At 35.2% G+C, this 23,723-nt stretch overlaps 1 protein-coding gene and 1 non-coding gene across 2 annotated transcripts in view; one reads left to right on the forward strand and one right to left on the reverse strand.

Moving 5' to 3' along the window:
* The window catches only part of SCN9A (sodium voltage-gated channel alpha subunit 9), a 148,926-nt gene that overhangs the window by 123,259 nt on the left and 1,944 nt on the right, over positions 1-23,723 (forward strand). Inside the window, exons 19-26 of the mRNA XM_019923191.3 lie at positions 2,887-3,041; positions 4,562-4,735; positions 7,412-7,534; positions 11,190-11,471; positions 12,261-12,314; positions 13,223-13,360; positions 19,124-19,228; positions 20,840-21,110. Of these exons, the coding sequence (XP_019778750.1) occupies positions 2,887-3,041; positions 4,562-4,735; positions 7,412-7,534; positions 11,190-11,471; positions 12,261-12,314; positions 13,223-13,360; positions 19,124-19,228; positions 20,840-21,110 (1,302 nt within the window). The remainder of the gene's footprint in view (positions 1-2,886; positions 3,042-4,561; positions 4,736-7,411; positions 7,535-11,189; positions 11,472-12,260; positions 12,315-13,222; positions 13,361-19,123; positions 19,229-20,839; positions 21,111-23,723) is intronic.
* LOC117313126 (U6 spliceosomal RNA) lies at positions 18,916-19,023 on the reverse strand. Its single transcript, XR_004527587.1, has one exon. It is a non-coding gene; the product is annotated as a U6 spliceosomal RNA (small nuclear RNA).

Here is a 23,723-nt window from a genome sequence, read left to right on the forward strand (position 1 = left end):
TCATTGAACATTCACATAGCTAATTGGTTCCCACAGAATGCTTTTGTTGAATGTTGCCAAAATTTTGTATTTATAAACAACAGTGGTTGCAACTGATGAACAAGTATAGTTTTAACCTGAAGGTTGGTTGGTATTTTCATTTACGTTAATCAGTAAGGTGAGAGTGAAACAAAAAGGCTGTGTGTCAAAACTTGACCCATTCATCAATGATGTGAACAAATATTTGCTGAATCAGATAATAGAATTCAAATAATGAAAGAATATTTCCTCAATTTTTTGTGCTATTCACAGTGTAATGGCTACCAATATGGCATACTTTTTGCTTTATTAACATTTTCTCCATCACTTTCTTAATTCTACTCTAGAAAATCAACAAGCCTGAATTTATAGCATTTGATGACTTTTGTAAAGATTCCCACCATGGCTAATCTCAAACTACTGGTGTGACTTTGCTGCATGTAGAGTTGGGAAGAGATACGTAGTAGCCCAACAGTATAACATATTCTACCAACCAGGTAGAATGCTTAAATATATTCAAGAGCATAGATAATAGTAAAATGTAGAGTAATATATTTTTAGTATTTATTACCTTTTTAAAGTAAGTTATACTTTTAAGTTTATACAATTTAATTTTTTATAACAGCTGCATTTAACAACAGGCTAGCAAAATTTCCTGGCAATTTAACAATAACTTGTCAAGAACCAGTATGAGTTGGCTCCAGCATACCACTGAATTCTGTCTCTTAATATTGCTGTCCCAGAATGTTCCAGACTTGACCTTTTTCTCTCCTCATCCTAAATACTTTTTTGTGTGTGACCTCAACAACTGTCCTGATCTCAGCTGACACATATGTGCTAATGATTCCTACACATTCTTTTCCAGCCCAGACTTTTCCCCTGAGCTTCAGATTCACACCTCCAAATATCTACAGGATGTCTGTATTTAGAGGTTTCACTGGCATCTCAAACTCATTACCACCCCAAGCAGCTCCTGTTCCTGTGGTCTTCATTTCATTACTGATATCCACCCAGTTGTCTGGGCTTCTCCCTTCCTCTTACATCCCATATCCCATCAGTCAGCAAATGTGTTGATTTTACCGGCCAAAATATGTCTTGACTCTGTTATTGCTCTAGTTCCTAACCAGAGCTGCCCAAATCTATCCTTCTTGTTGGGGATACTGAACCAGACCCTAAATGGTTTTCTAGCTCTGGGTCTTTCTTTGCTCCCCACCCCTCCTTCTTCTTCTCTTCCAACTTATCCTCCACAGTTGCTGGAGACATCTATTTATTTTATTATTTTTTTTTATAAATTTATTTTATTTTTTAATTTAATTTTATTTTTTTTAAATTATTTTTGGCTGCGTTGGGTCTTCGTTGCTACGCACAGCCTTTCTCTAGTTGCAGCAAGCGGGGGCTACTCTTTGTTGCAGTGTGCGTGGGCTTCTCATTGCAGTGGCTTCTCTTGTTGCGGAGAATGGGCTCTACGTGTGGGCTTCAGTAGTTGTGGCTTGCGGACTCAGTAGTTGTGGTTCACAGGTTCTAGAGTGCAGGCTCAGTACTTGTGGCACACAGGCTTAATTGCTCCGCGGCATGTGGGATCTTCCTGGACCAGGGCTCGAACCCGTGTCCCCTGCATTGGCAGGCGGATTCTTAACCACTGTGCCACCAGGGAAGCCCGAGACATCTATTTAAATTACAATCTTCCTATGTAATTTTCTGCTTACAACCCTTCACTTACTCCTCGTTAGGATTTAGGATATAGCCAAACTCCTTAAGGTGGGAGAAAATGCTTTCCATAATCTGACCAGTTTCTCTTCCTTATCTCTCATCCATGCCTTTTCTGTACACTTTGCTTTCATCAAAATTCTGAACTACTTGTAAGTCCTGTACACGGCACATTTTGCTGCCTCTTGGCCTGGAATTCCACTCCACTCTTTTTGGCTACTACTTTGATTCAGTTCAGGTCCCACCTCTTCTAGAAAACCTCCTCTGACCTCACTTTCTCAACAAATAAGCCAGGTTAGGTGAATTTCTTCCAAGCTATCAAACATAACCCCAGCATATCTGTCATTTTAGTTGCATTATCCAGTTATAGTCATTTATTTCTATATCTAGCCGCCTAACCAAAAAACAGTAATAGATATCTTGAGGAAAAGAAACTATGTACACAGCTGAGTAAAAAGGTTAATCAATAAATCTTTGATGGGGATATGAATGAATTAACCTAAACAACTTTAAATAAAATATTCTTCAGTTTTTTATGGCAGTGTGTTTTACATCTGGGATTCCAGAGTCAGATTTGTTTTTAACTTATAGTACTTGAAACAGTTTCATCTGTTTCTTGTAATCAAGATCTGTTTCTTTTGAACTGAATTATAAGACCTTCTACTAATTTTTAAAGTATTACATAGAATGCTGTTTCTCAAAGGGTTTTTTATAGAGGAGTTGAAGCAGCACCAGACTGTAGACTAAATTCATATCAAGAAGGCCATGAAATACATTTTTGTCTTGAGATTTTCATTCGTTAACCAATAATTATTTACTGCTCATTGTGTATTAGGATTACATTAGGGCTGCAATCATAAAAAGAACAATATGTGGTTTAAACACTGTAGAGGAGATTGATGAGAAAGTAGGGAAGAACAGAAAACACGAATACATCCCAAGTTAGAAATTACTGATACAAGTATTAAGAAAACACCAAGGAGCGTTAAGAGATGAGAAAAGGCAGCATCCAAGTTGAAACTATTTGAAGCTTCAGGTGTAAGCGTTACAAATTATTTGGTTGAGGAACTATCGTAGGGAGCACTTTGCATTAAATAATGTATGTTAAGTATTTTATGTATTCTGAATATCCAGATTTTACATGCCTGTCTTTCTTGCCAGGTTGTGTGCAGAGGCTCCCATGCTGCCAAGTTAACACAGAATCAGGGAAAGGAAAAATCTGGTGGAACATCAGGAAGACCTGCTATAGGATAGTTGAGCACAGTTGGTTTGAAAGCTTCATTGTCCTCATGATCTTGCTTAGCAGTGGTGCTCTGGTAAGTGATCTGACATCTAAGGCTTAGATCAATTAAGTCATTATTTTTAATAGATGAGTTGAAGATAAAAATATCATGGCAAATGATTTTACTTAAAAATTAATCCCTCTGATCAGTCCTAAGGACAAAATTTTAGTTAGCTCAGTAAATATTTACTCCATGCCTGGCATTATTCTTGCTGCCCTGAATGCAAAGTTGGATAAGATCCAGGTACTTTTCTCAAGGAGCTCAGAGAGCATTAGGGAAGTGAGAGGCACAAGTGATACAGAATTGGAATGTGTTTGTAAGTGAAGTATATGCATGATTAAGCTCTGGAGCAGGAAGTGTTGTCTGCTTGGGATTTCAGGATGGTAGATGTTCCTCCAGAACTCGGAGAAGGGAAGCAGAAGAGTCCTGAGGGCTGCACTTCAGTTCTTGCCTTTCAGTTCCATTGTCTTTCATAACCTCTGCTAGCTGCTAGAACCTTCTCTCAGCATCTTCATGGATCTGTCCATTCTCTCTGTTCCAACTTCTCTGTTTTCTTCAATATTGAGGATTACATTTCTCCAAAAGTACTAAGGATCATTTTTAAAGTATTGATATAAGAACTTGGAATAAGAAGAATAAGAATGGCACAAGCCCATGACTATGGACAGGTAGTCCAGTGTTACCACCAAGGATACAGGTCCTTTTGCTTTCATTTTCTCCAACAAAGTGAATATTGTTTAAACTTGAAAGAGAAAAATATAATACTTTAGACCTGTTTAGGTCAGCAGTCATTTTCAGTGGCTTCAGTGAGATCACTTCTTTAAGTCCATTCAGATTATTTCCCACGGGCCTTGTGGCTATGACCACAGTACCATCGTCTATCACTTACTAAAATTTCTTGGAAAGTGTCAAAAGATGTCACATTGATGGAATAAATATAACAGTGATTTGTAGAGCTGAAACTTTTAATGAATGATAAAGTATTGGTGCAAAATTCAAAGGAAGAAACCATCATCTGTGTTCTATAGCCCTATTAAGCTACTGCATTCATTCATTTAGCAAACCTTTCCTGCTGTGTTCTTGACACAGTGCTAGGCACTGGGAATGTACAAACACATAAGAGCTGAAGGAGAGAGCTTAAATCCTACTTCTGTGTCGAAGTAGAGTGCAGGGTTAGAGAGATTTATAAAAGGGGCTGACCCTGGAATCATGTCTTAAATTACTAGGACTTACCTAATTTGAAGGAAGATAAAAGGGGAGTCAGATGAGTGGAAATCCCTGAATGTGTCAGAGATCATGATTCTTTTAGGGGACTATAAATAATTTCATTCTTTTGTACTCTCTTTCTCTTGACCTCTGGTGATCAGCCCCCTGCACTGGTGCAAAGGCTAGAACTAAGTGTGACACAGTAACTGTAAACCAGAAGAAAGACAGCTGGCCTGTAATAGTATTATATCTCAGTGTTCTCTTTATCAGAATTTCATTTCCTGTTTTTGTCATGAATCATAAGCTTTAAGTTGTACCAAATTTAAATCTGAATATTATTTTCACAGGCTTTTGAAGATATATATATTGAAAAGAAAAAGACCATTAAGATTATCCTCGAGTATGCTGACAAGATATTCACTTACATCTTTATTCTGGAAATGCTTCTAAAATGGATAGCATATGGTTATAAAACCTATTTCACCAATGCCTGGTGTTGGCTGGATTTCTTAATTGTCGATGTAGGTACTTTTGAGTAAATTTTAAAAGGGGATTTATTCTTACAAATAAGTGTTCTCAAAAACCTTCACTAATGTTAAATATTATCATATTTAGATAGGTGATATGCAAAAAAATTTTTTTTCCAAGGCAGGCATAGCTATACATTATATCTCCTATGTTCTCTCAGACTTCCTCTATGAGATATTTAATTTTTGATACTGTATGCTAATGATTTCATGTTTGATTATTTTTTGATTCACCTTTTTCTCATATAAGTTACATAGTTAATGCCTAGAAAAATGAATGGTAAGATGAACACTTTTGTAATACAATAGTTTTAAAGAAAGGTTAACCAAAATAAGAAATAATAGAAGGAATGTAGGCTATTTCTTTTCTCTTAACCTGTAAATATGATTGCATCTTTTAAAAATTATAAAATATATGAGATTCAGAAACTTTAAAAAATATTGTCAGTGTTCTTTTCATCTCAGATTAAAAAAAACGTTTACAAGTAGAGTTGAATTTATTTTTAGTTAAGAAAGAGTTATGGCTATTTAATAATGAAATTTTTTTGTATTTGAAAATCTGAAGTAGTGCTTCTCAATATTTAGGGGTATGTAATATGCAGAATTCAGGGAAGTTATATAGCTTCAATTTGAAATATTTAACATTTTGGAAAAACTAAATAAATAAATTATATATGTGTGTGTGTTTGTGTGTGTATATATATATATATATACACATAATGCATATAATTATATATATATAATGTTTTCATAATGCAACAGAGAGAGCAAAACTCCACTCAATTGTCTTGCTCATAGAGGTGCAAATCTAGGCATGTGGATTTTGGGGAGGAGCTGAGATTTTTTTTATTTCTCAAAAATTGAGAAATTTATCTAGCACAGTTGCTCTCACAGTGTGATCCCTGAACCAACAGCATTGGCACATGTGGGTGGGAACTTGTTATAGATACTCAGGTCCAACTCTCAGGTCAAACTCAAGTGCTACTAAATCAGAAACTCTGGTGTTGGGACGCAGAAAATTCTTGTAATAAGATCTCCAGATGATTCTGGTACATATTCAGGTTTCAGAACCTGATTTGATATTCTTTTGATTTGATATTCAGAGGATGGATTTGTTTGATTTCTGCAAGCTTCCTGATTAGTTGAAACTTATTTGATTGAGCATTATTCATCAGTAGGGGCATATATCATGCACATACATATGTATACATAAATAGATAAATATATGCATATACATATGTTCTCAGTTACAGACTACATATATTCAATATAATAACACTCATTTAACAATGGTTTGGCGATCAGGTTAACCATTTCCTTAGGGGTTATTCAAATTATCATAGACATTTTAAACCTTTATTTTTTTCTGATTAAAAAGGAACATTTATTATTCTGATTAAAAAATACACATTTTTTAAAGCATACTTAAGTGGGAAATAATGGACCTGAATGACTGGGTGAATTTAAGAGTGATACTGAGGATTAGTTAGTAATTCTGAATACATAGCATGAGGACCTAAAAACAAAGAATTATGTTACATTTAGTGAGACATTTAGAAGTAACTGTATGAGAGCAAAACACTTCAACACATCCTGATTCAAAAATCAGTTCACTGTGTTTCTGATAGCAGCAGTAGTGAACTTGCAAGCAATAAATTTTTCTACTTCTTCAATAGTTAAACATAAGGAACTTGACTCTCCTGTTGCTCCTGATCTTTCCTGGGAAACTTCAATCTTTCAGTCATTACTTAATTCCAATGAACTGCATTGCGGACATTGTTCTTAGGCATTGCCTCCTGCTGCACGCAGTGTGAAACAATGGATATTTTAAATGGAACTTATTCAAAGACTGAATACATTTACCGATCCAGATCTTGGGTCATTGAAGAGCTCATTGGTCCTTACCAAAACATGTATTGATTTTACTTCTGTCCATGTTCTTTCTTCTGAGATAACTTACGATAAGAACACAAATTTCTGTTGGATACTGGTGATGGTGATTGTGGAGGGTCCGTCTAATATGACGAAGTTCTTATGTGTCTATGTTGTTTGTGAAGCCAGTGAGATCACCTGCTCGTGTGCTCTCTTCAGTACAATTGAGATTTTCTCCCACTAATTATTGATAGGAAGATCTTTGGTGCCAATTCTGAGAAACTGTAGGTCAGAATAATCTTCTGGGGAATTTGCCTCATCTCAAAGTCATAAGTCTTCAGAGTGCTTTTGAAAAAGGTCTATACTGGGACTTAGATTTGGTTGAGTGATTGCCACACTCTTTTAACTTAGCTTCAGAATCACACACTTTGTTATGCCCTGGGCTTTATTCCAATTGAAATTTTGATAGTTGCTTTACTTAAATGTTCAGGATTAATAAGCAAGTACAAAACCATTGACTACAGAAGTGTGAAAAGCATGTGTGATTTTTTTATTCAGATATAAGAAATAACTTACTTTCCTTCTATTATTTCATCTTATTTAGGTTAACTTTCCTTTAAATCTATTTCCTTTAAAAAGCATCTATCTTATCCAATTTTTAGACAATAAGTAATAACTTTATGTATAAAATCATATTGTTCTTGTTGAACTGCTCTTAGTGATCTTTGAAATTGACTTTTTCTCTTCATGCTTTATTATTTCATTGAAATGATTAATGAAATTTTTCTTCTTTTTTAGGTTTCTTTGGTTACTTTGGTCGCAAACACTCTTGGCTACTCAGACCTTGGCCCCATTAAATCCCTTCGGACACTTAGAGCCTTAAGACCTCTGAGAGCTTTATCTAGATTTGAAGGAATGAGGGTAAGAAAATACTAAACTTCTAATATAATATTCATATTTCCTAATGGAGTGTAAGATATGAAAAAATGGGTATGTAGGAATTATGGACTGTTTATATTTACACACATGTGCGTATATATGTGCTGTTTATGTATATAAGTGTGTATACATGTGCATATAGATGCAGTATTTCAATGCCTATAGATTAACAAAGACTAAATCAAATACAGTAATGCCTCCATATTATATTGTGAGGCAGTGATTCAAATAAGTGACTTTTCCCTTCCTAAATGACAATCTTTCCTATGCTAGGAAACTCAGGTGAAGGGGACACTCTTAGTCCTGACAGTATCTCTCATATACAAGTCACGAAGGACTTGCCTTTATCAGGTGCTGCTCAAACAATTTAAGGAACTACCCTGGGTGTGGGGCATAAGAAAAGACAGAGAAGTGAAGTAGCATCAGGCATCACTTTTAATTTCATTCTTTAAATACATGGCTCAGTGAAAGTGGAAATAGCTCCAAATTATATTTGAGAAAACTAAAGCTCTGATTTTACTTAATTTGCAGTAGGCATCATAGTACCTGAAAAGAGATTCATTTTGCAGAAACAAACAGGTGAGATAAATAATGACTACCAGCAACTTAGCTTTAGGGCTGTATTAAACCAGCAACTTCTTCATAAAATCCATGCTTTATTTTCTCTAATGAATCTATATCCTCATTTGGTGCTTCTCTCCTTGAATTTCTTTTTCTCCAGATATATTCCTGCTTTCTCATTCCTCCATTCTCTTGGCCAGGAATGTCTCTCCCTGCCCTATCTCAATCCTAACTCATCAATATAGTAAATACCTACTCATCCTTTAAGCCTCAGTTTAAATGTGCCTTGTTTGTCCACCACCAGGTATAATTGAGCATCCTTCCTATATGTTCAGACACATAACATCCTCATTATATTGCATCGTACTTATTTATTTATCCGACTGCCTCTCTAACTGTAGTCTCTGAACAATTTGTTTACTGCATCTCTTAAATGTGGTCAGCATCATCTGAAAACTTACTAGAAATGCAAACTCCCAGGTTCCACCCCAGATATACTGAGTAATAAACTCTGGAATGGGGCTCAGAAATCTGAAGCCTCAGGTGAATGAATGTTAGATGTGTTTTAGTCTAGCAGATCTTCATTACATTATGAGTGTAACCTAATTATGACTGTAACCTCTACTTGTTAGTGTATCCGGTGTATGTTGGCCCCCATGTAAATACATGAAAGATCATGATTATGCAAAGATTTTTTTTCATAAGTAGAAGTCAAGTACTTTTGGTCATGTAAGAATTGAAATTACAAGTTTCATTTTATACAGAACAGTAGTATTGTAGTTGACATTAATTTTTCTTTTTGAGCATTAGTAGAATGTTGCGATCTATTCAGAACTTATGACTGATCCCTGGACTCAAGCAGAGCGTGTACTACATTCTCATGATCAAGTAATATACTTTCCCCATCAAGATATTAATACATCCCTCAGTGATTAAGCCACTCCATTATTTTATCCTGTTTGCTCTCTGTTGTTTATCTAATATACAGGTGAATTGGATGCAGGAGAATGTTTTAATATATTTGGAGGGGCAAGTATGTCTACTTAGTTACGTTTATTAGCCGTGCGAAACAGGGATGTTTCTTCAAATTGCAGGGTCGTTTTAAAGAATAAATGAAATATGATTGGAGGCATTTTGTAGTTAGCTTCCTTTAAAAAGGCTTGAGGTTCTTGAACTTACTGACTTTTCCAGATGGCTTCTCATCAGAACTATATGTATCCATCTCCCTCAGAGACTCATCATTACGCACATTCTTTCAGCACCAAAACTGTGTGTCAAATTTTGTACTATAAAAAGAGTACAATGGTAAATAGACCCCAGTCCCCCAAGAGTGAGCCAGGACAGCGGTCATGGAGAGACAGAGAAGGGAATAGTAGTTATTCTGTGACATCTGCTATAAAACAGTAGGCACACAGTGCTATGGGAGTAGAGATGAAAGTGGCTGCCTGGGGAGGTCTGGGAGGGGCTTCATATGGAGGTGACCTCGCAGCCATGACTGAAAGAATGGGCCCCAAGTCACAGGCAGGTGGGCATTCCAGGCAGAGATGGTAGAGGACAGAGTTGGCTAGGCAAGGGGTGTTTGAGCAGTGACTATAAGAATCAGCGTGCCTAGGTTATGAGCATAGGGGGAGGGTAGCAGGAAATGAGGATGAAAATGTAGGCTTGAATAAGAGCTGACCACTTGGAATTCTACTCTCTAATTCTGTTCTTCCTAACCCTTTGGGGGTCATGTACGTTGTAAGAATCTCATAAAAGTAGAAATCATTTCTCCGTAAAGAAAGCATAGCCATAATAATGTTCTTCATATGATTTCATGCCCCCATGGAACCTCTATAGGTCCATGTCTACCCATGAGCCCCAGGGTAATAACTGTTGTTCTTGACCAAGTGTCAACAACCAAAGCCTACAGGCTGGATGCCTGTTTTGTAAAGGAAGTTTCATTGGATCACAGCCATGCCCATTTGTTTATATATGATCTCTCGCTGCAATAGCAGAATGGAATAGTGGTAACAGAAATCATATAATCTGCAAAACCTAAAAATATTTAAGAAAATGTTTGACAACTCCTGCTCTAGACAATCTCAAAAGTAGTCAGGGATCCTGCTTGATACATTGCAAGAAAAAAGGGAGCACGTGCTCTTTACTTAACAAGTTATTCTTTAACACCTTTGCACTCAAATTCAGAGTAGAAGTCAACTGTAAGAAGATAGTAAGTTTGGAAAGATGAGGTAATTTAGAAAATCTGGAGGGTGATAAATGCTACAGTGGTCGCCATGAAGGAACAGTGGGTGGCAAGAGGCACTGGTGATCAATAGTAGTGGAAATGCTGAAAAGCAGAAATAAACGGAGTATTAAAGATAAACTATTCTGTATTTTTTGTTTTTAATTGAGGCCAGCACTATCTATATTTAGCCAAGGGCTTATGTATAAAGTGTTTTTAGAGTTAGAATAATAAATTTGAAAAGATTGCTCTCATTCTGTAGATGAGGAAACAGAGGTCCCAAGGTCTTAATTAAGTTTACATATCACACAACTAGCAGAACCAGTTAAATCTACGGCATTCAGACCGTGAAAAGATTCCCAATCTTAACTCCAGCTTATACGTACTAGTAGTTTCGCTATATGGGAGAATTTTAGCACTGGTAATTCTAGGACTATGAACCATTAAATGTACATTTTATTTTAATTGTTTACATTTATAAATTTCTTTCTTTTCTAGAGCATGCAGATTTTATGGCTTCACCTTACATATATCAGGTTTTTGGTTTATTCTTTTTATTTATTTTTTTCATTTATTTAAGCTGTCATATAATCTTAGTGATTTGTTCTGTATTGTTGCTAGTAGTTTCACTGTGTGATCCTCATGTACTTTTGTAAACTCATTGATCAAGGGGCTCCTGTCTTATTTTGTCCTGATGAGCACACAGTAGGCCTTCAATAAGTACGTGTTGGTTGATTTATGTCTTAAACATGTAAGGGTGGCTTTTCTAACTTCTTTGATTCTGTATTGAGTTTCATTAATGTTGCCCATTTAACATTCATACTAATCCTAATCGTTCTTTCTTTTGAACGCTAGGTGGTCGTGAATGCACTCATAGGTGCAATCCCTTCCATCATGAATGTGCTACTTGTGTGTCTTATATTCTGGCTAATATTTAGCATCATGGGAGTAAATTTGTTTGCTGGCAAGTTCTATCAGTGTGTTAACACCACAGATGGGTCACCGTTTCCTACAAGTGAAGTTGAAAATCGTTCTGAGTGTTTTGCACTCATGAATGTTAGTCAAAATGTGCGATGGAAGAACCTGAAAGTGAACTTTGATAATGTTGGACTTGGTTACCTGTCTCTGCTTCAAGTTGTAAGTGAGCCCTTTTATGAATGCTTGACATTTTGGTGCACACTGGATGGAGGAGCTGTCATTATTTATATAATTATTAACTAAAAATTAAAGATAAAGTACTTTGTGACTTTAAAAATAGAGTTGGTCTTTTTAGAACATGTGCCTATAAACATGAAAACAGAACATGGGTTCTGTTGCATTTTAGAGTTATTAATCCACCTTTTTGGAGTCACCTGACCCCCTGCCACTGTGCCATCTGAATACTGCGTCCAAAAACGAATAGTCATGTTTTGGACTGCACTTTTACACTACAGGGAAATGAGAAGGACTTCCCACGAGTATGGAGAATCCTTAAGATATGGAAAAAAAATTGTTTCCTTTGTTATTCATAAAATTCTCCTCCCCACTCTGGAAAAAATTAAAGTTCATGTACAAAACTCACAGGCAGTTGTGACAACCTGGCAATAATTAACTAGGAGTCAGATTTAGGATGTGACTTTGTGATGTGTCCTTCCCCTTTTTTCCCTTGACACAGCATCTTATGTTAAATTGGTATTTTGAAATACAGTGGGCTCTCCTTTTCCGTGGGTTCGCATCTGCCTAATGCAAGGGACTTGAGCATGGGCAGATTTTGGTATCTTCAGGGGGGCCCTGGAACCAATCCCCTGCAGATACCGAGGGACGACTGTATAGTAAAACTCACTAATTTAGTATTAATTAATAAATGCTATAATATTAGACACACTAAACTCACTTGTGACTATTTTAAAGTATGAGGTTCAGATTCTATAAATTTTATATTTACAGGCAACATTTAAAGGATGGATGGTTATTATGTATGCAGCAGTTGATTCTGTTAACGTAAGTATTGGTAAACATAACACTAAACTCTACAATTTTGAAAAGTTCCTTAGTTTAGTTAGGCTGTTTTCAAACAGCAGCTCCAAGGAGCCCTTGGTATATGCACACACACTGAAGAACACCCACCTGGTGGTAGTCTAGTGGTTACCTGTGCAGCATTTGGAAACAGAGCTTGGCTTAAATTCTGGCTGTCCCATATCAGACAAGCTTGCATATGACTTCGAGCAAATTACTTTATCTCTCTGAGCCTGTTTATTGATTTATGAAAAGAAAGTAATTCACCGCCTACGTCATGGGATTGTTCTGAGTGAGGATCCAACTAGAAAATGTTAAGTAGAGCGCTTAGCACAGCCTGGCAATAATAAGTGCTCAGTAAATATTTGTTTATCAAAATAAAAAGGAAATAACATATTTTATTCATAGTTTTTACTGCTTTTATATTTTAAAGTTCCTTGAAAGAGTTTATGCGAAATTAGTCACACACTAAGAAAGTTTGAAGACTGCTGACTATTTCATATTGTCACAAAAGCCACAGAAGACGTTGTAATCAAATGAAAAAAAAAAGATTTATATAAGTGTGATATCTCTTTTATTTTTTTCTGGAAATAAAAATTATGCATTAGGTCCTTTACTTACTAAATTGTCCTACAACCTGAGAATAAGTACTACAGTGGATAAGCCCTTTGTAGTAATTTGAAGATTATATTCATAGTAAGCATGTCATAAATATTTATTTAGTGTTGAATAAATTTTTAAGAATGATTATGTTGAACCTTGTCAACACTATGGCTTCTGAAAAACCACGTTTACCTAGGATAGCACTGTTTGAATTACCTTGTCAAACCATGTGAAAAAGAAAATGATGAATTTTATTGTCAACATACTGCTAACTTTTGTTAATTTTATAGGTAGACAGGCAGCCCATATATGAATACAGCCTCTACATGTATATTTATTTTGTCATCTTCATCATCTTTGGGTCATTCTTCACCTTGAACTTGTTCATTGGGGTCATCATAGATAACTTCAACCAACAGAAAAAGAAGATAAGTATTTCAAGTTTTTGTCATTGCACTGAAAGAAATTAACAATTATTTTCCCAAAAATAAAATGTTAAATTTAATTTGATATCAGTTAGTAATTAGTTCATTAGAATTTCATTAATTTTCCAAGTAATTGGTTACTATACAATGATGGATATGCTTAATCTCATTCATCTCTGCACAGAAAATAATCATCTCCTAAGTCATAATTATTTTTAAGAAATACATCAACTATTCAGTTTTATTTTCCAATGTTCCCTGTAGGGGATTGATTAAGAAAATTCAACGAACTAATTATTTACTCAAAACATTTTCCATAAGTAGTTACTGTATTCTGTTCTGAGCCACTGTTCTGTGTGGTATGTATTGGGTTGGTACTTAAAGAGAACAACAGAAGATACTTTCCTGAGCTCAAGGAGTTTATTATAGCAGAAGAAATGACACAGGTAATTAAAGTTAAGATTTGCAGGTCAAACACAATGAGATTTTTGTTTCATTAATGTTCACATCAACTGTATCAGTCTTAGGGCTGCCACAGCAAAGTACCACACACTGGGTGGTTTCGAACATCAGAAGTTGATTCTTTCACAGTTCTGGAAGCTAGAAGTCCAAAATCAAAGTGTTGGTAGGGCCATGTTTTCCTCAGAGTCTCTAGAGGAGGATCCTTCTTTGCATCTTCCAGCTTCTGGTAGCTCAAGTATTCCTTGGCTTATGGCAGCGTAACTTCAGTCTCAGCCTCTGTGGTCACATGACATTCTCTCTCTTTCTGTCTCTCTCCTCTCCTTATAGGGGCACCAGTCATATTGGATTAAGGGCCCACCCTACTCCAGTATGACCTTATTTTAATTACATCTTCAATGACACTATTTCCAAATAAGGTCTTTCTGAGGTACGAGGGGTTAGGACTTAAACATATCTCCTTTTTTTTTTTTGGACGGGGTGGGGAGGGGGATTGGACACAGTTTAATCCTTAACATCAACCATGAGAGGAATTATTATTATAGACTTTGTCTGATAAATGGGGAAAGGCACAGAGATTTTGAGTGACTTACCCACGATTATGCACCTGGTTAAGTGTTAGGGTTTTAATAGTTGATCCCATGTACCTTGTATATTACTTAGGCCCTTTCCTATGCTGTACCCCCAAATACTATAATATGACATAGTGATAAATGCAGTTAAGAAAATTAACAACAAAAAATGTAAATGGGCAGTCAGAGGAAAACTAGATACAGCTATAGAAAGTTTTATGATATATGTGACAATTGAGCAGGCCTTGGAAGATGGATGAAAAGACACAAAGCAAGTGGCAGGCAGAAGGATAAGTAAGCCACATGAAGGGTCAGAGAAGTGTGTGAGCACATGCACCGTGCTGGCAAAGGAGGTGCAGTGCAGGAGAAATACCAGTCCATCCACTTTGGATGGAGTTTTGAGAAGAGAAATAGAAAAGATTGAGGTCTTTATTTGCTTGAGAGCAGATCTGAAAAGTCATGTCAGATATTTTTCAGTAGGATCTGATGTGTCATTGAGGTATTTTGAGTACGGAAGAACGTATAAACAGGACGTAGACATCTGTTGAGATTTGATGACATGTCTGATCGTGTGTAAAGTACTTTACACAGTAATCTTCGTCACATTTTATAAGTCTACAGAGCACAGTATCCCCACTTCACCTTTCAGAGGGATTGTGTGACTTGCACATGGTCTGATAGCTAAGAAGTAGCTTCATTATGCATCTAACTCCAGAGTCTCTTTTCCCAGAGATTATGAAAACTCAGCTTTAATTAAAAATTTAAGCTAACAATGATGCAGAGAATGACTGGGGAAAGACCAAAGACTAGGTCAGACCCTGCTTTACCTGCCACCTAGACCACACTTAATTCTCCAGATTCGTCATTTGCAGCAATAGAGAATAGGGGATTCATTCAGTTAAGAGATTTTAGGGGGTGAGGTCTACAGTGTTGTTTGTGATTTGCAGGAGAAAAAAATGTCTAAGAAGTCTCAGTTTTCTCAAAGTTAACAGAGTTACAGTGGCTGTAGCACCACCCACAGGAAAAGAGACCTTTGAAGGGTGAGTGTTGGAATAGCAGGAGGAAGTGATTTCAGATACTGGCTTAGCATCTAAGAAAAGATAGGTGTACATGCAGTGAAATGTCATCAGTGGCCGTGCTTGACTATTCTCAGGTGAAAGAAGATGTAGCAAATATTAAATATTATTGATGCTTATATTTCCAAATAACAGGTGTTTATTTTTCAAAGAATTTTTAAAATTCCATGTTCCATTCTTACATTTTACATCTAACAGTCAAACTTAGCTAGCATTATCATATATTCATATTATCATATATTCATGCCTTTAGGCAGAGGATCTTGAATAATTAATAAATCTTGAAAATAATTTCACAAATTATACCCTAATTTCCAATTTATTTTTCCTACTTTAGTCATTACATACTTGTATATGTGATATATAAGCACATACATATGGTTCTCCAGCATTCCCTGTATATAATAAATTATAGTGGATCTAGAAAGAGCAGTATGACATGACAGGACAGCCACAGCCCTAATTGCTTTGATCCCCTTGCTCTTGAATGTTATTCTTACAACAAGAATTGCCACTGCAGGAAGATGGGTTGGGTAGACATCATTACCAGTAACGTCAGGCAAAAGTTACTAATTTCAAAGCAGTGACAGCTACAGTTATCCCCTACCATTCTTCCAGTGTTTCACTTGCATTCTAAGCTGCTTTTTATCTTCTGACCCTTTCTGAATGGTTTAGGGTTTCTTTACAACCTACTAAGAGAATGAAAGAAGACAGGACCAACACGTCAATTAATAATCTACTACAGAGGAGGTCTCCTGCTAGAGGCCTCTATATGAATTCATCTAATCCATGGAACAAACAAATGAAAGTGGTATCTCTATACAAGTGTATAAACCGAGGCCTAGAGAAGATAAACAACTTGTTTCAAATCAAGTAGTAGGTCATTGGTAGTCAGGATCCAAAGTTCTGTTTGACTGCAAAGCCTATTTTTTCCACAATGCAATGTTGCCTCTTAATGCTTTTTAACTTCAACACTTTGGTCTCAGTTTAGGACCCTGCCAAATTCCCATACCTCTTTCTAATCACCAGCCCCACTTTACTAGTTTGCCAACTATCCATCATTCTTACACACACTGTTTTCATCGTTAACAAATCCATGTGATAATTGGGTTTTTAATAGTTCATCAGAAAATATGCTTCTGAAAATTAGAACATAAGTTATTAATGAGTTCAATTTATAAAAGGGAAATGTATGCAATGTATTTACACAAATGACTAGTACAGACCTGGGTACATAGGAGTAACTTCTAAGTAACGTCAACCCTTTTCAGTAACTATAACTGTTTGGAAGGTTAATAACAACAACGGAAGTTATAAATAATTACTGAGTGTTTGAAATACAGTATCTTAATTGATCCTCACAACAAACCAATGAGGTACTCTTGTAATAATGAGATGATATAACCTTAAAGAGATTAAAAAACTTACCCAAGGGCAACAGAGATGGGGATTGAACGAAGATGATCTTACACCAGAACTGGGGTCTTCTTAACTACTATATAATACAGCCTTGACAGAGTGTAAAGACCAGCCTGACTTACAGAATGTCTGCCACCTAGCTTTTTTTTTTTTTTAAAATATTAAATTTTTTTTTTTTACATCTTTATTGGAGTATAACTGCTTTACAATGATGTGTTAGTTTCTGCTTTATAACAAAGTGAATCAGTCACACATATACATATGTTCCCATATCTCTTCCCTCTTGCGTCTCCCTCCCTCACACCCTCCCTATCCTACTCCTCTAGGTGGTCATAAAGCACCAAGCTGATCTCCCTGTGCCATGTGGCTGCTCCCCATTAGCTATCTATTTTACGTTTGGTAGTGTATATATGTCCATGCCACTCTCTCACTTTGTCACAGCTTACCCTTCCCCCTCCCCATCAAGTCCATTCTTTAGTAATGGGATGCATTTTCCAAGGTCTGTATAAGCTACAGTTAAATAAAATCACAACACAAGTTTCTCTACTGGAGCATTTTGTTATCTCCTATTAGCTTCATCCCATCCTTCATTATGTTGACAACCAGGGTATCATCAAGGGAAGACAAAACCTGCTACTTTGGTTTTTACCTCTAATTCAGAGTTATCTTCCCAGTGTTTTCCTAGCTTCTTGTAAGTTCTTGACCTGCTGTGATAGTCAACCCTCATCACTGAGGAATAAAGGGTCTGGGCTTCTCTTAACATTGGCATGAAAGTTCTGTCTCACGCATCAATAGATCAGATAGATGAATGCCAAAATTGCACAAAGACTTCCTATCAATTAGAGGAGATGTAAATTAAAACACATAAAGACAGAAGGGGAAGCCTGGTTATCGTTAGGTATTTGATAAGAAAATGCAATCCAGAAAAAACAAAGGGAAACCATAAACAGATCACCTTAGCTCCAGGACCCTACAAGTTAAGTAAGGATTTCGGAACTGTAAATTCCCCAAAATAACTTCCTAGTTACATGGATTGTACTAATTTATGCCATAACTAAAAAGTTTATATTGTGGGCTGATGAGGAATATGCGTGAATCTGTATAAATTATAGATAATTTTAAGAAATTAACGGAGTCTAAAAGAATAGGCAAAGTTTCTAGGCCTCCTTTGTGAGATTTAGACTTATACAGTGTAGAAAGGAACAAAAACTTTATTTAGATGTTAATTTATTTACTGTTGAATCTTAAATGTTGTATATTCAATTAGAAAATCCTTCAAGTCAGAAACCCTGGATTACTGGTAATTTTCTCAACATCTAAAACTCTATTACATGTAATGTTTACACCCAATAAAGTGTTTATGTTGAAATTCCTTGTTTGGAATTAAAGAGGTAACTAAAGAGTTTTTTTTTTTTAAATAAATAAATAAATTTATTATATGTATGCCAAATATATGTGTGTGTGTATATGCAGTATTTATGGATATGTGCTATACATGTATATAGTATATTCATTTATTCTGCTAAGGGAATATGATATATTAAAATGAATGCAAGTGAATATAAAAATAATACTATTTTAGCTACCACTTTTGGCCCCTACTTCCTACTCTTTATGAGTCAGTATGGCTAATAGGTAAACATTAGCCAAATTATCATTCACTACTGATATATTTGTTATTTAGCAATGAAATGCCTGGTGAGACAAGTAGCAGATAAAATGAGATAGCAGGTTAGGCTACTAAAAGATAACTGAGCCAATCATTATTGCATGTAATCCATATATTTTGTGTATTATGCATACTGCATTACGTACGGAGAGTCTGTGCCTACACGTAGGTAATTCTTTAAGACAGGTTTGATTTATAGCTACCTTGCACATAATAAAAGGCATTTCATTTCTTTAAATCGAAGTGTAATTGATATATAACAGTATATTAGTTCCAGGTATACAACATAATGATTCGATATTTGCATACATTGTGAAATGATTACCATAAAAGTCTAGTTACCATGTGTCACCATCTGTCACCAAAACTACGGAACGCTTCACAGATTTGCATGTCATCCTAGATCAGGAGCCATGCTAATCTCTGTATGGTTCCAGTTTTAATATATGTGCTACTGAAGCGAGAAGACACTTCATTTCTATATGAATACATTTTTAACCTGAATAATGATCTGAAGGAAGATCTAGACAATGATTCTGGTTTTAACTAGATTTATTTTTTATTTCTTTACCTTGGAGGTCAAGATATCTTTATGACAGAAGAACAGAAGAAATATTATAATGCAATGAAAAAGCTGGGATCCAAGAAACCTCAAAAGCCAATACCTCGTCCGGGGGTAAAAAAAAAAAATTTATATTTAGCATGTAAATTTTAAAATTATTTTCAATTCATCTTTAATATATAATTATTTCTTAAACATGAATGCATATATTTTAATATTTTGAAGAAAAATTCTTATAAAACTGAACATATGTATTTTGAACACTATCACAGCTCGTAATATGCCTTCATATAATTTCTTTTTCTATAAAAATGGAAAATAATTATATATGCTTTTTTTTTTTTTTTTTTTTTTTTTTGCGGTACACGGGCCTCTCACTGTTGTGGCCTCTCCCATTGCGGAGCACAGGCTCCGGACGCGCAGGCTCAGCAGCCATGGTTCACGGGCCCAGCCGCTCCGCGGCATGTGGGATCCTCCTGGACCGGGGCACGAACCCGTGTCCTCTGCATTGGCAGACGGACTCTTAACCACTGCCCCACCAGGGAAGCCCCTATATATGCTTTTATCTCTACCTTAGCTATACAACTTACTATTAGTACAAATGGCCTGTAGAGAATCAAAATAAAATGTACTTTTGATTGAAATTTGATTTTCTTGATGGCTTTATGATGTAATGATGGCTGACTATCAGTCAGGTGAAACTAACCTTGTAGATCTCTGATATTACAACAAATAGCCAGAGAAGCAGTTGGACTGGTCATGAATCTAAACTTTATCTTACCATAGGGTCAAAGAAAGACCAGAATAGGCTCAGATGTAAATAGTGAGTCTTAGCAGTTAAAGAATAGTTTGTATTCCTCTAACAATTAAAATAATTTTAAATGCATTACATGTTTTTCAATTTCTTTTCAACATAACACACCTTACCAAAAGTCATGGCTGTAGACAGAGCGTCCTAAAGATGGGAATCCACTTAGTACCAGCTGGCTACATGAGGATTACCCAGCACTTTTTAAATAGACACATGGCCAGGTTTCACCCAGACCCTACTGAATCATAATGTATGAATTTAAAGCTCTGGTATTTAATTTTTTCAGTACACTACTTGACTTTGAATACAGTGCCTTAAAACTTGCCTATGCAACTAATAAAGTGATTTTGAAATTGGGTTTCCTGGAAAGCATAATACTATCAGTGAGACTGACAAGAAAGGTGATGTGTTAAGTATGGGTATGTTTGGAAATGTATATTCTATACATGGAAGAGATAGGAAAATATAGATCTGATATTATAGCAGTAATATCAGTACAAGACAGTGCCAACACATTAGTCAAAATAACGTGACAAAGTAGAAATTTAGAGATGTCATTTTATTACCTTGAAATACTCGAGGTAGTAGAGCTGAGGTTTTCTTAGTTAAACTTACCTTGTGATCCTGGCAACTCCTGTATAACATACTAGGGGTGGATATGCTTAAAAGCAAATGTTAGTTTACAAGGCTCGCTGAAGACTTGGTATACTAAAAGTCAACAGCAACAAAAAGTTTTCATGTACTCTATGATTTAATAATATTTCTTGTACAAAGCAAGAACCTATGACCAGGGATAATTTATGCAAGTTTTGAAGACTGATACCTTAAAAAAAATTTTTTTACTAATGTAATGACTTATGGATACTACTTGCAAAATTTACTGTACATTTCCTATTATTTTTGTTTCTTTGCAGAACAAATTCCAAGGATGTATATTTGACCTAGTAACAAACCAAGCTTTTGATATAGCCATCATGGTTCTTATCTGCCTCAACATGGTAACCATGATGGTAGAAAAAGAGGGACAAAGTGCATACATGACTGAAGTTTTATATTGGATCAATGTAGTTTTTGTTATCCTTTTCACTGGAGAATGTGTGCTGAAACTGATCTCCCTCAGATGCTACTACTTCACTGTAGGATGGAACATTTTTGATTTTGTGGTTGTGATTCTCTCCATTGTAGGTAAGAGCATTTATTAATCAGATTTCCATTTTGAATCAAACTAAACATCACACATACTCAGAGAAGTTTCTGAATTCTTGAGTGTAAACTTACTTTTGAGTAAGTTAGTAACACTGAAAGAGTGAAGGAACCTTAAAAACAAAACTAAAAAAAACAAATACCTCTGTGTCAGAATTCCTAGGTTCACACAACAAGCCTCAAAGCCACACATATTCTGTTTGTTGGAAGCACATAAAACTCCTTGATATTTGATTTCCAAGATTACCCTTCACAAAGGTAGCAGCTGGGTCTATAGGTAGGTATGTCTTAGAAGACCAATGTAGAATCTGAAATCACTTCCGGTTTTTACACATATGAGAACTATCCTTTGATTAATGATAATATAACTAGCCAGAATATTGGTGACTCTTTGTGAAAATTATTCCTGAACTCAAAGTAAAAAGTTAAGGTCTGAAGAAATGCCAGCTTCATTTCTTATGGCTTCATACTTGTCAAGTTTGTAATCATTTCTCAACCAACCCCAGTCATATCTGTGAATCACAGTATTTGATTTTATACTTCCTCTCATTTCATTACCATAGCTGTTTTTTCTATCCTATTTTTTTTATTATTTGTACATGCCTTGCCCAGTAGTTTAGGATTGCATTTATTTTCATAATTATGAATTTTAGACAGAGATTGTAGAGATGATTTAATACAAACTCAATTTGGAGATACTGAAACAGGCAGGACAAGAAAGGTTAAAAGTCACATAACCTAAAACTGCCATATTGAGTAGTATAAGTTAGAATAGGGATTCAAAATCAATTTTTGAAAAAGGAGTATTATCACCAGAGGTGAGATTAAAGTTAATATATAAAAAACACAAATTAAAATTTAGGTAGGAATCACATACAACAAGCAAAATGGTGGAAGCATTCCAGTTAACTTAGGAAGAAGAAAAGTGTATCCCTCTATCACCTCTATTTGTAACAGTGTTGGCTGATATAATTAGATAAGAAAACAGAGAGGTACGTATATTTGAACAATGGAGCAAATTTTCATTTCCAGATCTTATTATGGCACTCTAAAAATGCAAGAGAATCAACTGAAAAATATGGATTCAATTAGAATTCAGAAGGTGCAAATTTTAAATTGTACATACCAATGTTAGTAATTGTTTTATATGTGGAGCAAAAAATTAGAAAATATGCCTAAAGAAAAATTTCATTCACAATTCCAATAAAAATAAAGTAAAATACCTAGTAACAACTTTAACAAGAAATGTATAAGGCTTCTATGAGGAAAACTAACAGAAACAAAAGAAGGTTTAAAATAATTGAAAGGTTTTTCTTGTACTTGGATAAGAAGGGTCCCCCTGTAATCATGACCATTTTTTTAAGAGATTAATCTATAATTCCAGTGTTATCCCAATGAGAATATGAGCGTCTTTTTGTGTAGTGGGGATAATAAATTGGTGATATAAATCTAATGATTCTAAAATTCACCTGGAAGAAAAATTAGAGTAATGAGGGGTGACTTACATTGCTAGATATTAAGATTATTATTACATTGATGAAGTAAAACAGTGTTTACTAAGAAGCTCAATGGATTCAAATGAATAATCCAAAATTAAACATCAATATATAGAGAATTACTAAGTTACTCAGTTAAAAGATCTCATGGATCAAGATTTATTAATTGATGTGTAAAAATTAATGTATTAAAAAATGGATTCTAGTAGAAATAGATTTATAACCATAAGCTTGAATAGTCCTTTCTATTCATGACAAACTTGACTCCATGAAGAAAATATAATAGATATGACTACATAAAAATCAAAATATTCTATGGAGGAAAACTCACTACCACCACCAAATTAAAAAAAAAAAAGTTGAAAGACAAATTAAAAACAGGGCTATTGTTAATGTAACATTTAAGGCCAACAAAGAATTAGCACTTGTAATAGAAAAATAGTCCTCATAAATCAGTAAGAAAATAGTAAATCTCCCAATAGAAAAATGGGCAAAGGACTAGACTAGGCCAAAAAGAGAAAGTTGAAAATAGTCAACAAGTATACAAAATGTCCAATAAATAATAAAAAATTTTTGGATTATTTTTTCCCAAAAGAAATGCAAATAAACTATAATAATGAGATGTTTTAAACATCACAAAGTTTTATGGGTAAAATTATAAAGAAAAATGACAACACTGGTGAGCATGTGGAGTGTGAGCACTTTCATAGACTATCATTAGGAGTGTTAATTTGTGCAGACTTTCTGGAGATAGACTTGCAATATATAACAAAATTTTAAATATACTGTTTGACCTACCTTCTTTTATTATCAAAATATGCCCATGGCCCGTGAGCCATGGCCGCTGGGCCTGCGCGTCTGGAGCCTGTGCTCTGCCACCGGAGAGGCCACAACAGTGAGAGGCCCGCGCAAAAAAAAAAAAAAAAAAAAAAAAAATGCCCATGCAACTAAAAGAAAATATACCTGCTTGGATATTTGTCTCAGCCAAAACAATTGGAAACAACATAAAATTCTTCAATATATGGTTATTTGGACAGAACATTATACAACTATAAGGAATTATTCTGTTGTCATTTATATGAAAATATGTCCATAACAT

This window comes from Tursiops truncatus, chromosome 7 (assembly GCF_011762595.2).
Source record: "Tursiops truncatus isolate mTurTru1 chromosome 7, mTurTru1.mat.Y, whole genome shotgun sequence".
NCBI lineage: Eukaryota > Metazoa > Chordata > Mammalia > Artiodactyla > Delphinidae > Tursiops > Tursiops truncatus.